The sequence below is a fragment of the Eulemur rufifrons genome, chromosome 7, assembly GCF_041146395.1.
Source record: "Eulemur rufifrons isolate Redbay chromosome 7, OSU_ERuf_1, whole genome shotgun sequence".
Lineage (NCBI taxonomy): Eukaryota > Metazoa > Chordata > Mammalia > Primates > Lemuridae > Eulemur > Eulemur rufifrons.
The window spans coordinates 64408061-64423399 of record NC_090989.1 but is presented as its reverse complement, the minus strand read 5'-3'; the positions used below and the strand labels follow the sequence as shown (position 1 = coordinate 64423399).

General features: G+C 36.8%; 1 protein-coding gene across 2 annotated transcripts in view; it reads right to left on the bottom strand.

Moving 5' to 3' along the window:
• Positions 1-868: 868 nt before the first annotated feature.
• Positions 869-15339, bottom strand: part of SLC15A2 (solute carrier family 15 member 2) — a 31218-nt gene continuing 16747 nt past the window's right edge. For both annotated transcript variants that reach the window (XM_069472694.1, XM_069472695.1), the window contains 15 exons: positions 14154-14236; positions 13633-13719; positions 13364-13453; positions 13231-13275; positions 12130-12162; positions 11308-11396; positions 10086-10167; positions 9363-9497; positions 8774-8938; positions 8573-8619; positions 6668-6778; positions 5922-6018; positions 2469-2615; positions 1748-1852; positions 869-1359 (listed from right to left, as the gene is read on the bottom strand). In XM_069472694.1, coding sequence (XP_069328795.1) covers positions 1183-1359; positions 1748-1852; positions 2469-2615; positions 5922-6018; positions 6668-6778; positions 8573-8619; positions 8774-8938; positions 9363-9497; positions 10086-10167; positions 11308-11396; positions 12130-12162; positions 13231-13275; positions 13364-13453; positions 13633-13719; positions 14154-14236 — 1493 coding nt within the window. In that variant the 3' untranslated portion in view covers positions 869-1182. The remainder of the gene's footprint in view (positions 1360-1747; positions 1853-2468; positions 2616-5921; positions 6019-6667; positions 6779-8572; positions 8620-8773; positions 8939-9362; positions 9498-10085; positions 10168-11307; positions 11397-12129; positions 12163-13230; positions 13276-13363; positions 13454-13632; positions 13720-14153; positions 14237-15339) is intronic.

Below are 15339 nucleotides of genomic sequence, written 5' to 3'. Positions count from 1 at the left end.
CAGGATCCTTATATGGGTCTATGGCCCTCTACTGAGCATTGCCATTGTATGACCTCAAACCTAGAGCATTAATATAACATTTTTTTAATAAGAAGGGAAGTTTCAGACCTAAAGGAAGAAATAATATTTTAAAATTATGGAAAAAGCAAGTCAGGATAAATTATCAAAATGGAACCACGACTTTGAGGCTAAATGGAATAATTACAAAACAAAAGTTGGACTTGTAAAAACGTTATTATTGAAAATTTGTTGCTATAGGCAAGACAAGATATAATAATAAGAAAAAGCTGGTCCAGCACCATTGATAAAACAAGGTTGCAAAATTATAATAACTGTCTATATAACTATCCACAGATCAGCATAGTCCAGGGCTAAAACATCACAGTTCCTAAGAGGAATGTGTACTGTAAAAGGATGAATGGGCTCATCAAAATTTCTACAATTTATACCTATTCCTATTCTCCAGAACCATGTTTATGAGTGTTTATTTTCTTTAATCTGGGTGCTAGGATCTATCAGTACTGAAAAAAAAAAAGAGTATTTGGATGAAAAGATAAAATACTATAATAATCACTATATTAACTATGTGTTAATAAAATGGCACGTTGTCTCCTATCATCTGTATTGAAAAATTTACTAATGTCTTATCAAACCTGGATAACCAACAAGGCAGCCCCTGGCTGGACCAGATCACACCATACATACCAATTCTTGAGGTCCTTGTTAATAGCACAATTACCTTGCTTATAAAGAAAGTTGAAATACCATTTCTATTATTCTGCAATTTTGCCCCTAAATCAGCAAGCACCTCAAAAAGCAGTTTTATCAGTTCTAAATGGTAGGTATCTGTAAAGGAATTCCCACATAACTTTGCATACTCTCAGAGACTGATCTTAAATATACAGTTGTATTTTCATGGCCATTAGGAGACACCAGGCCAGCTTTAGCAACACTGCACAAGATTTACTGAGTTTATGGATAGATCAGAAGACATAGAGTCTCAGGGGCCTCATTTAAAGATGTACTGAAAAACCCAGTCTTTAAACTGTCTCGATCATGGGAGAAAGGTGGAATTAGGTCAATTACAATGCTACCTCTCTTGCCTAATCTACTAGGAGAAAAAAATGCTTGACCAGGACCAGGAATTGGGGAATTGGGGTCAGGACAGAGTCCAGGGAGTCATCAAAGCTTTGTCTTCTTGGTCTCTAGGTTGATCATGTCCCCTTGGATGTGAGGAATCTGCTTATCTGCTGGACCCTGTATATCTTCTGGATTTACAGGAACATAGTAGTAGCCCATGATGGAGAAGATCAGGCAGACAACCAGGAGCAGGCAAGAAAACAAAATGAATTCAGCCCACTGCAAGGAGAAATAAATATGGCAAGATTATGGAAATAAAGTGGGTTTGAGTGGAAAAAAAAAGATTATGCAGAAACCTAAACGTAAAAGGATATTTACAGAGTCAGGATTAGGGAGTAGATTGACCCAAAATCACCAGTTTAGGCAGACTTTTACTGGAATAAGACTGGGTTCACTGGAATTTCCTCACATAGGTATATGGTGGTCATTATTGCCACTCTCGTATATCCATTATATTTTCCAGACAAAGTCTGTGTATCTAACCAATCTCATGTCACAGCACTGAGTGAGGGATATGGGAGACAGAGAAATGGAGGGAAAGGGAGAAGAGAAAGTTGGATGGAAAACTTTGGGTAGACATGAGCTCCTACTTCCCTCAGATACCTACCTGTACCAGGCCACTGAACTGTGCCACAACAAGCACGATGATATTCCCAACTGCAACTGTCAACAACCAAGCTGCCTGAAGTACAGATTTCATGCTAGAGGGAGCCTAGGGAATACACAGTTTGAAAGTAAATAAACTCCTTACACCACCCTCATGCCCCACGTGTCTATCCTGGAAACCTCTCCCACAAAAGCTTCTAGATTCAAACTTCCCCCACTATGTTCATCTATCACATTGATTCAGGGGTGGTAATAATGTTAACAGTAATAAAATGGAGGTCTTAATTGAATAGTTTAATTCATTATATTATATAATCTTTACTACAACCCTAAGAGATAAGTTCTATTAGATTCTTCTTTTACATGCAAAGAAAAAATAGCATTACAGAGATGACAATTCACTTGCTCAAGGTTACATACTAGGTCATGCAGCCAAAATTGGAACATGGGCAGTCTGACTCCACAGCCCTTAGTTTTAATCTTTAAGTGCTCTTTCCTAGGGCCCAGACAGCACAGACTCCTGTGCTATGCTGCACAGTCATGATCTGGGGAGTCAAGATGTAAAGGTCATAGATGTTCAGATTCATATACAAGGAACCCAACACCAAAAGAAATGGAGGTCTTGGCCAGGACCATATACCTATTTCAGGCAGTGCTAGAATTAAAACTCACCATCCTTCAAGCAGTATCTCCATTTCTACTTTTTATTTCCAAAAACTTACCTGTGAATAAGAAAACTCAAGTCCTGTGACAGAGAACATGACCTCCCCGGCTGTAACCAGGGCATATTGTGGTAGCTGCCATGCAATGGACATTTTGTTGGCTGGAATGTCTTCCATCTTCCAGGCCTGAAGACCCTGACTGGTACTCTTAGTGGAAGAAAGAAGAAATGAGCTTATCAATAGTGTCAAGTAAATATTCCTAACTGTAGCATTCTATGATCTTATATTCATTCCTTCTTTGTGTTATATTTTCATCCTTCTGCTACCTTCAGGAGATTGACCATTTCTGCACAATTCCAACTTTTTGAAATTTCTTTTGGTATCACTATGCTCACTCACCTGGCTTCAGTCAATCAGATACCATTATTGACAGAGACCTTAAATGGCATAATATTTTGATATTGCAGTTTGGGTTGTCACCATTTGGACCTACTGGGCATTTTGATTCTGGACAACATTTTAACATAAAATGGCATTTGAATTATACAAACAAAATAAATTTTCAGAAACATTTTCTTGAGAACAATTTAATTCCTTATTCCATTTTCTATGTAAGTACAATTAAATTGCTTTTAATATTTTCTATTTTCATTTTTATTTTACTGAAATTACTTTTATCAGAATGAATTATTTTCTTGGTAATTCTTACATTAAAGATTTTATTGATCAATTTTTAATACATATCAAATACCACCTACTATTTTGCATTCTATTTACTGCCAGTTCTATTTTAACTCAAATTTTATGTATCCAAATTTTGTCAAAGAGATATAATTTTTCTGTAAAATTTGGTCAAAAAGAAATTTTTTCAGGGTCTTTTTTGTTATTAATATTATCAAATATATGTGATTCTACAATCAGTTTTTTTGTCTAAAAGTACTTTTACTATATGCACATTTTTAGTTATGGTTTGTTTTATGTAGATTATATCTACTAACACTTTTTATTTTAAAAACTACATAATTTCTTGAATTAAAACCATTATTAGGTAGTAGGTGTAATATCTGGATATACAATAAGTTAAAAATAGCAGAGTTAAAACATTAAGGTCAAAGTCTTTGAGATTAAAAGTCTTTGGCATCTAAATGCCTTTGATTCTCTGAGTCAAAAGGCCATTAGGTTCAAAAGAGGAAGATGAAGGAGTTCTGTTTTGCTTTAGCTGAAAGTGCAAACAATACCTAGGCATCTGTTTGTGTTTTCTTGGCATAAGAGAAGACTATGACCAGAGCTTCTAAATGAAAGTCAGATAGTTAAATGCCCATAGGTCAGATGGAGACTATGGTGAACTGCACAGCACAGGCTCCATTGAAAGTGCACAGCCCCTACAGCACCAACCAATCGACACAGGACTACCTGTCATGAAATAGTCTGATTTTTTCCCCAAGAAATGTCAAAAATCCAACTTCTCAGGTGAAAGCTCTTGAATTTTAAATATTGACAATTAAATCTTTTGTTATTTTTGTCAACATTGTGCAGGCCATACAAGATAGGACTACAGAAGGAAGGGCCCCCAGACTCCCAATTTACGACCTCTACTCTAGATGTTTATTTGATCCTGGTATTCAGAAACATCATGTATGGCTTTTATCTTGAGCAGCAGATGAGAGACCGAACAATAACAACAAAACAGAATAACACCAGCAATACAAGTGTTACGGGCTGAATTGTATCCCCCAAAACTCATATGCTGAAGTCCTAAATACTCAGTACCCTCAGAATGTGACCTTTTTTGGAAATAGGGTTGTTGTGTATATAATTAGTCAAGTTAAAATGAGGTTATTAGGGTGGGCCTAATCCAATATGATAGGTATCTTTATTAAAAAGGGAGTGGGGAATTTGGACAGGCACATAGGAAAAACATGATGTGAAGGCAGATATTAAGAGTAATTCTGCTACACATCAAGCAATACCAAATATTTCCAGCAAGCCACCAGAAGCTATAGGAGAGGCATGGAACAGATTCTTCCTCACGGCCCTTGGAAGGAACCAACCCTACCGGCACCTTGATCTCAGACTTCTAGCCTCCATAATTGTGAAACAACAAATTTATGTTCTGTAAACCATTCAGTTTGTAGTGTTTTGTTACAGCAGCCCTAGAAAATTAATAGGGTTAGGTTGGTTTAATATCTGAAAATCAATTAATGTAATATATCATATCAAATAAAATAAAGGGCAAAAACATATTATCATCTCAATAAATGCAGAAAAAGTATTTGATAAAATTTAACACCTATTTGTGGTAAAATGAACAAACAAAAATACCCTTAACAAACTAGGAATAGAAAGTAACTTCCTCAATCTGATAAAGGGTACCTATGAAAAACCCACAGGTAACCTACTTAATAATAAAAGACTGAATGCTTACCCCCTAAGAGGATGTCTGCTATCATAACTTCTAGAGGTTCAAACCAGAGCAGTTAGGCAAGGAAAATAAATAAAAAGCATCCAAATTGAAAAGAAAGAAGTAAAGCTATCTCCATTTTCAGATGATATAATCTTGTATGTAGAAAGTCTAAGGGACTCCCTAAAAAACTATTAGAACTAATAAATGAGTTTAGTAAGGTTGCAGGATACAAGATCAATATACAAAAATAAATTATATTTCTATAACTTGCAACAAAAAACCTGAAAATGGAATTAAGACAATGATTCCATTAACAAGAGCTTTAAAAAGAACAAAATATTTAGGAATAAATTTAACAAAACAAATGTAAAATATCTACTCTGAAAACTACAAAATATTGTTGGAAAAAATTAAGACCTGAATAAATGAAAAGACATCTCATGTTCACTGATCAGAAGACTTAATATTATTAAGATGATAATACTACTCCCCAAAATGATCTTCAGATTTAAATGTAATCCCTATCAAAATCCCAGTTGGCTTCTGATCCTACACTGATCCTAAAATTCATATGGAAATTCTTGGGACCCAGAATAGACAAACCAATCCCAAAAAAGAACACGGTTGGAGACTTACACTTTCTGAATTCAAAATTTACTACAATGCAACAGTAATCAAGACAGTGTGGTACTGGAACAATGATAGACACACAGATCAATGAAATAGATTTGAGAATGCAGAAATAAGCCCTTATTTATATGCTCAATTGATATTCGACATGAGTGCCAAGACCATTTAATGGGGGAATAATAGTCTTTTGAACAAATTGTGCTGGGACAACTGGATATACACATACAAAAGAATAAAGTTGGACTTCTTACCTTATACTATATACAAAAATTAATTCAAAATGAATTAAATGCTGATGTTATCACTTTTAACATCCCCTATGGAGACAATGGGCTTTCTAAAGTCATTATAGAACTTTTCACCTTACACTAGAAATAAGTATGTGTTCCTGTCTGGCCACAGAGTCTTCTTTATCCTTTGTCCCTGCCAAGAGGACAGAAGATGGAGGTGGTGGGGAGTGGGTGCTGTGAGCTACTTACATTAGTGATAACAAACAGATATGCTGCACCAAATTCTAGTAGACCCAAATTCAGAGAAAAGTCCTTATCTTCTGTTTTACAATGCACTGCAGGGTATCTGGAACAGGATGAGTTCAGGTTAGAATAAATATCACAAGTTAGAAAAGCATTCTCATCTCTAGGGAAAGTGATCTCATCTCTCTACTGATGGTGAAGAAAGCAGTGAAGTCATCATTTCTCTTTGAAGAGAGATGTTTCTAGGAGTGAGTTACCATGCCAGGTTTCTGCCCCTAGTTTGAGTCCTTGATTGCTTGCTTGTTAGATATTTTTTTTAAAATCTTAAACCTGAATAAAGAAGGTACAAATCATCTTCTTTTGTGGACTTCAGGCCTAGTTGAACTATTCTCATACAAATCTTATGACTTAGTGAAACAGCATAAAACAGTGAACCGGAGAGGATAAACTCTAAGTAATAAAGTGCCAATGGGAGGAACCTAAGGATACTTCCTTTGGTAGGAGGGAACCAATAATAAGCTTTGCAAAATTCACAGAGATGGGCTGGGTTAACTATACAGTATGGCCTTCACAGTAATCATGATCTCAATATATCTATGTAGAAAAAAGTGAGACTGAAGGAAGGAGGCAAGAGTTGAAAAAGAGCAGGAGTCTCTCTATACTCAAAAGATGTTCCCCACCTTTATACAAAGATAGCATTTAAAATACAATTGTTGATAAAAGTAAAATGTCCACAGGGGCAATGCTCTTACTCTCCTCTTTGCACAGTTCTGTAAGCAGACACACCATAGTCTTCACCAACATTGAGGGAGCTATCTGTACCCACGGAGATGTTGACATCTTTATGCAAAGTGTTAATAAACCTGAGGGTAGAGACATTATTTACACATCAGACAAACACACCCAAACAGGACATCTGATAACAAAGGGTAGGGGCCTGTTCCGTTTTGTTTATCACTATATTCCCAGTGCCTAGAATAGTGGATGGCACATAAAAGGTACATGATGTATATTGTTAACTGGACAAATGAGTTAACTCACATGTAAGAAGTAATCTGAAGTCTTAGCTATCCCTAACTTCTTGAATTATTAAAATTTCATCTGTCACATCCTCACCAGATCTCTAGCTGGATGGACACTATTATGATCACTCATGTCAATCTGAGTTTCCTTACTAATTCAGTTTAGGTGCATCAAACTTCTTTCCCTTATAATGGTGGAATTCATCAACTGAGACTTTACTAAGAAAAATAATTATGTATATATAATTATACATATAATTATGTATAATGATATTTATATAAAACTTTTGATAAAGGCCATTCTCACTGGAGATAAGTGATATCTCATTGTGGTTTTGATTTGCATTTCCCTGATGATTAGATATGTTGAGCATTTTTGCAGATGTTGGGGGGAGGGGATGAGTGTATACATACATAATGAGTGCTATGCCCACCGTCTAGGGGATAGACACACTTGAAACTCTGACTCGGGGGGAGGGGGACAAGGGGAATATATGTAACCTAAACTTTTGTACTCCCATAATATACTGAATTAAAAAAATAAAATAAAATAAACTGATATCTTATCCTTTTATAAATGAAATACAATTTGACTTATTCAAAATTCAGACTACCAGCCCATAGTAGGTTGTTATCAGTGTTCTGGAGTATACAGAAACTTTTGACTCTTCCAGAACCATCTTTTCAGTTTTCTGAACCTGGGTACCTAGATTTTCTCCTCAGGATGGGTTTTTGGTACATTTCTGTTTTGATAACTTTTGACTGGTCTCTGGCCTAAGGGATAAGAATGGAAGTCCCTCTAGAGTCCTGAATGCGAATTCCTGCACTTTAGATCATCCTGCAGTAACCTAGAAAATGCCCTTTCTTGAGGCCTATGGCTCTCTGGCTTTCTGGCCCCAGTGTTGTCTTATTTTGAACTGTTTGCTTTTTCTAAAGCATATTCAAAAGCAAGTTATTATGACTGTCCTACCCTTTAGTGAAATTCAGACTTTTCAGTAAAAATTCTCTTCTAAAATGCTATTCTCAACGGCAACCTCATGATCTTGGTGGCCATAGGCATGTGTATCTGTCTGTTTCAAGTCTAATACCTGCCACAGAGAGCAGGTGACCTCCTTTGTGCTCCATCTCTATCTCTTGTTTGTCTGACATCAGCCTTATCTGGATTCAAAACCAAATCTTTTGACTTCAAATGTGTAATATATCATGATAACTTTTATAGGTTTATAATAAAAACTATACTTTAAAAGATAGATATTCAACTACCAACAATGAAGGGAAGATTATTTGCTCACTTCTAAATTTCTCTCTGGTGATCACAGAGAGGGAAGTACTCAGTTATTTTCCTGAGAGCAAGATGAATGGATAAAATTCAGCAGAAAGAATTCATGCAGCAGAGCACAGGGGGCATACACAGATGCAGGGTCATCTTTGATCCCACATGAGAAAACAAGCCTATCTGCCTCTCACTGTCCTGGAAAATGCCTTCTGACACCAGTGCCCCTGATATTCTAGGAGAGAGAGAATTCCTGTTTGAAACAAGTGGAATGAGAGGCCTCTTAATCTGAAACCCAAGGATCAGGAGTGATCCAACATTCAAGAGAATAGAGTGGCTTGGTATCTCCTTGACATCCAAACCTCACGGCTGTCATCCCATTGGTTGTTTTGCCTTCTACATCCTTTACCTACAATAGAGAAAAGTAAAAATCAGTAACAGCTGACAAAAAAGAAACTATAACCAGAAAATTTGATCATCAGGAAGACCTTGGTAAGACATTGATGAGCCAGTCAGCTTACGTGGAGATGACAACTTTGAACCTGAGCAATTCTTCAACTTACCATCATGCTGGAGATGCTTTTCCCATCCTCACGAATGATCAGACTATACCAGTTCTTCTCCTGCACAGAATGCTCAGTGTAGACAGACAAATTGTGATGTTTCAGGTGGAAGTGGAAATCCTGGCTTTTTGTTTTCAGGTGCAGTTTGGCATAATGTGGTGTTTTCTGTGGAATGAAGTATCTGTCACACTTACATTCTACCTCATCTTGGACATCACAATCTCATAATCTCTCAGAGTGGGTGACCTCATCAGATACTTTCACAACCTAGTAATTCGTTTCTTTAATTTAGTAATTTTATTTCTAGTAATCTACCATAGGAAATAATTAGAGGCATGCATAAAGACTTATGAATAAGAATATTCATTATGAGATTATGCATAATAACAAAAAATTTGAATACCTATAAAGAAACATCTGAATAAACTATGATATATCTATAGGATGGAATATTATGTGCCCATTAAAAGCATGTTCTCAAAGATTATCTAAGGACCTTGGAAGGTGCTTATGATATAATTAATATAAAGAAAAAATCAAGGTCAAGACAGCATATAGAATTTCTAATTAATTCAGGCCCATACCTCACCTGAAAGGATTTGATGGACTCTACCAACAGAGAATTGTTTTCATTTCCCAATACTGTCACCTTCACTTCATCATTTGCCAGATTCAGGACTTGTAGGAAAATCTCTTGGGGACCTGGCTGGGGTGGAGCCATTCCCTTGGGACAGAGAACACATGTCAGAATCACCAATAAATAATCCTTCAGATACAATGGGAACACATATCTCATTCCTGTTTCTGACAGCCTAGCCCATCTAGCCAAGAGAACATGGTTTTCTCCTTCTGAAGAGTATTTGGTTTAGAAAACTCTGAAGGCAGTTTGGAGGGGGAAACACGAGGTCAGTGTAGCAAGAACAAAGACCAGGTAACAAAATCCATGATTCTTGACTTGGTCGTGGCTGTATCCTTCATTCCCCAATAGTGGCTACTCAATCTGCCAAAAGGTATTTGCTTGAGTACCTAGAAAGGCATCATATGTTCCCTAAAGTGATGGCTAGATATCTTGGATATTAGTTTTTAGGAATTTCCTGAAAATACACTCTGAATCACTCAGGCCGAGGTGGGCCGCATTTTTGCATGGCTGCTCTACCCCTGTATCTGCTCATTTATCACAAATACTTACTATGCACCTTCTATAAAACAGGTACTGTGCTAGATCCCAGGGTATCAAGATTGAACAAGTCAGAAGAGTGAATAATACAGGTATTGTCCTGCCTTCATGGAGCTTAAGATTTATTGAACTCACATTTATTTTTATCTCTACAGCTGCTGCAACTGCAAATGCCAAGCATGCTAGGATCATACCAACAGCCATTTTCCTAAGTGATCTGCAGAGGAAAGGGAGAGACAATTACATCTAAACTTTAGACTCTCGAGTATAAAATCCACCCTCCTTAGCCTATTATTAAAGACTTTTCCTGATTCGGTCCCAATTACTTTTCAAAGTATTTCCTAGAACTCCCCTTCACACATCCTTCTTTCTCCTTTTACTTGAGTCACTTTGAACTGCTCTTCTCTGTAATGCACCACCTTTTCTCACCTCTACTTTTGCTTATGATTTTTTTTATTTATTATGTTATAATACCAAAAATAATAGCAATATAACCAGATTTATTGAACATTTGCCAAATATCAGGTGCTATACATGCTTTACTTCATTTTCCTCTTCAGAAGTCTGCTGACCCTGGCAGCCAGAAGGGCTCTCTTCCTTCTCTATACTCCCCTGGCATTTTGATTTTCCCTTCCTAGGGCACTTAACATATTTTACCTGTATAATAGTTATATTACATATATAACTTGCATCTGCTCTAGCTCCTTTACATTATATATAGTACTCCTTGAGAAAAAGATTTTTGCTTGATTTACATTTGTATGACACTTGGTCCTAAACTCCCTAATATATCTGTTCAGTGAATGAGTAAATGACCAAAGGCCATTTGAATTTGGTAAAATGGTCATCAAAATGAAATCACTATTAAATCAGGAATGAAAGGAGGCTTGAAACCCTCTTCTGCCAAACTTTACAAAGAATAACACTTCTATTTAGAATAAGGAAAAAACAGTAATTAGGAACAATTGTATCCCCAGTCCTACCCAGTCTCCCATTTGTTTTACAGGAACAACAGGAGATTTAAAGAGATTAGTAGTCATCAAAGGTTTTGGGCTTCTTTGAAGAGACAACATTCAAGAACAAGGAGCAAGTTGGTTTAGGAGCCTAATCTCACATATTTTTGACTTTCCAGATTGCACAGTTAAGTCCATAGTAATGACTTTGACTCTCATTAATTAGATCTAATTCCTATTTTTCAGTGTTAATAGGCACTTAATCTAACATGGAAAAATAGAAGCAGATAAATGATAAGCCAAAACAAATTATCACTAAGGAGAAAAATATTGACATTGAATCATTATCAAACTGAGCAAAGATTGAGTCAGTTTGGAGTAATACAGGCACAGTGAGCACTTACGAGAAGTTAATTCCACACTTGGAGATCAGACGATAAATGACAAGGTCAAACAACGGGATGAAGACAAGAACCAGAAAGGGATTTAGTACCTGTAACATCATGGTAAAGAGAATTAGCTACAAGAATTCTCCCACTGTGAGTGTTAGCACTGCTCTCATTTGCTTGTGTACACTCTCTCTCACATCCACATACACTTTTCTCATTATACGTACAGAATGATTCCACATTTCCCAATACCTTTACACCCAATACTTTATTTCCCTTGCACAGCAGCTTAGCTTACAAATATCCCAAGGGACTAGTTTCACTCTGAGCCAGTTTTCCTGCCAATCATATTAGGAGCTCTTCCTTCCCATTTTCACCCATAGTCCCCAGTTCCACAGCCTAAGGGGAAAATGTCAGGGCCAGAAAGAAGGAAGGAAAGAAGGAAGAACTGGGATTTTAGAACAAAGGGTTAAAAAAAGAACTGGGAATCACCAGTAAACAGAGGTTATGACTTCATTACTCACACAACAAATCTTTACACTTTCTTTGACAATATTTCCATTATACTACCTTGACATGGAAAAAAAAATCCAATGCTTATACTTAACCTGTGGCTCAAAACTCACTCTCCCTGGAGTTGGGCAGGAGCTACTCACTTAACAGGGAATGTGAAGGGGAAGTGCAGGGCTTAAAGGAAAATGTTTTCATCTCTAAGCTTGGCCCTCTTCACCATATAAGGAGAAAAGCATCAAATTATGGTTGTTAATCCTAATACTGCAGGTAAAGGAATAGATGAGGAAAGAACTGAGTCCCCATAGCTATAGAGAAGTCTCCTACCTGCATCTGATCCGGCTGAAGCACAAAAAACCCCTGAAACATTATAATAAATTATATTTAGATGGTGGCCAAAGATAAGAAAAACCTAGATCAACAATTTTGCTAATTAGCAGGTGAGAAGCATATTAGAGAAAATTCATCAGGTGTTTGGTTCAGGACCACTGTCTTGCTTGTAAGAGTATTTGGAGATGGGACCAGACTTGGGATGGCTTTTGTCTGTTTTTGCTGAAGGTAGATAGGCCTAAGGAAGAATGTTCTTTTCTATGACCTATGTTTTCCTTAACTTGAGAGAGAATAGAGTTGGTGTGTTTTTACTAATCTCAGCAACTGCAGTTGTAGGTGGAAATAACGTGAAGGGCAAGACATCATGGTTAGGGCGAAGACTCCCTCTGACACATAGTGCTTCCAAAGTTGTTCTCCAGTGGGTCAAAAAGAGGACCACCATAGTAAATTATGGACAACCAGAGGGAGAGAAAAGGTAAAATTATATTTTGCAGGCTGCAAATAGACTGGTTAACATGACTCTGGTATCATTCCACCCTGTCTTCTACAGAACTGAGAAGGTAGAAAAATAATACAATAATCTAGGAAGTGAACAGTTGGGAGCAGAGATGGGACCTTATTTGAGTGGGCCAAAGAATGGAGATTAGACAAAGAGAAAATAATATTTACAACTTTCTCATTCTTTCCATATCCATGTACAAAATATTAGATTTCCTACAGGTCCTCTGCTGTGATCCCTACTGAGAGATGGAACAATTGTGTAGTAAGTAGTGTCAATCAAACCTGTCTCTGCTCTGCTTAGATAGAAGAAAATCACTATCCTAGGTCTGTATCACTTCATTTGTTATCCTCTCAATACTTCCTCGTATACATTAAAACCTTTCCCATCCTTTTGTTCCTGATTTCTGAAGACAAGATTCTGGTTTTTGTATCTAGACTAGCTTTCTTTATCTTTGCCTACACTGTGCGTTCAGGCTAAATGCACCTCTCTAATGACCGTAAGTCAGTTTTCAGGCAAAAGCACAAAGAAATTAATTTTTCCTCAATATGAACGATGACGAAAATGGTAGACTTCTCTGTAAAATCTCTTCTACTCACCAAATTCCCATTCATCTTGGTGGCTTGCAAAGTCCATCGTGAACCCTAGGGAAAACAGATAGTATTATGAGAAATTCATAATACTAGGGAAGTGGCTATAAGAAGAAGTAGCTTTCAAAAGAACTGTTCTTACCTGCTGATCCAAAAGAGCCCAGAACATGGGCAATGGGATATAAAGGAATAGAACCCTGGTCAGTGCTTTCACATCCGTAAGGAGCTGCTTCTACAAGAAGGAGGAAGAACAGGCAGAATTGCCAGAAGTTCTACACATGGTTTTGTTGCATAAAGTAGAAGTTCTCCCAAGAAAGTAAGAGAAGAGGTTCAATGCAGTAGGAGAGAATCAGTTTGAATATCAGGAAAGACTCCACTGAGCCATAAGATGTTTCTGCAGTTTCAACTTACTGGATATTTCTCAGTTGCCCAGTCTAGCCAGTGCTGCCGCTTTGGAATGTCTCCAGAACGGTTCTTGAAACGGTTGGAAAGAGCAAACTAGGGCAGAGGACAGACATCAGGGGGGATACAAAGAGAAACCATCCCCTACCTTTTCCAATTTATTATCCCTTTCCTCAAACACATATACTTTTAGTGACCTACTCCAACCCTTTGACATCATTAAGAATTGAATTTCAGAATATTTCAGATATAATTTTATCTATCCTTATTTCCTGTTGGTACCACATATAACTATACTTCAGAATCTTATCACCAATTTTTAAAAATGATTACCTTTTTTTTTTTTTTTTTTTTACTTAATGGTTAAGTACAGGCACAGAGGAAGACAAATTGATCTCAGCTTTCAAAAGGCATGGAAATAGAACAGAGGTCATTGGGAAAAATGTATAACCATGTTTGAAGACCATATTCTCAGCATAGCATCTTTTTCTTTTGATTCAAAAAGGCAGGTAAACAATTCATGGACTTACCCACACACATTTGAAAACTTGAGCCACTATGTTTCCTTCAGGAGGTGGTTTTTTGTACATTTTGCTTCCCATTGCAAACACAACTGCAGTTGATACATAAACAAGGTTCTTAGCTTCTCATTCAGCATGTCAGTGCAAAGGGCAGACTGCTAAACTGTGGGAGTGACTGGCAAATCTCATAAAGAGGTAACAGACTTACATTTCCTGACTCTGGGGTTATAAAAATTACAGGTGCCAAGAGAAGATAAAATGGTCAATTGATAAGAGAGATATGTGTTAAGACTTTCATGTAATCACAGAAATGGAAGTCATCTTTGACTTCTCACTCTTCTTTCTCCATCTCCATATCTGAAATGTTACCGCCTGTCACTGATCCTCTTTCTTCAATGCATTGCCCGTCTGCCCCGCCTTTACATTACCACTGCTAGCACTCTTGATCAGGACTTCACAGCTTCTATCCTAGATTATTAAAATGGACACCAACTAGTTTCTCATTCCCTAATCTCTTCCTTCTCTAATCTGATGTCAAATGTTTCTTTCCAGGATCTACTTAATAAACTCAAACTCCTGGCATGAAAGGCCTTCACAAAGTCATTATTATCTTGATGGCTATTGCTATCACTACCATCTATTGAAGGTTTATTATTATAAGTTCTTAATCATTTTACTTATTAATACGTTAACTGATTTAACCTGACAAAATATGTACTCCTACCTCCATTTTACACATGAAGAAACTGAAGATTAAAGAAATTAAGCAACTTATACAAGGTTACACAGTTGGAAGTTGCCAGAAACTGCATTTTTGACCTGAGGCCTGACTAAAAAAATCTATGCTTTTAGTCACTATAAAACATCTCATTCACTAATTTTTGCATCATACACTGTACAAGGGAATACAAGTAAAAAATACAAGGCCCCTATTCTCAAAGGAGCACACTTCGACCTATCATTTCCCACTTTATGTTTTATTATTCCTCTTTAGGTACCCCATGCTCTAACCACTATTCATCATTCCTACAAAAATTCTATCCCATATGATTTCTGTTCTTGAGTTCATTCCATTTCCCTTAACCTGCATCTTTATCCTTTAATCACATCTCCGCAGCTAATTTTAGGTGAATTTTATTTTATTATTTTTCCTTTTATTCTCCAGATTAACGATGAGCTTGTATTACTTTTATAA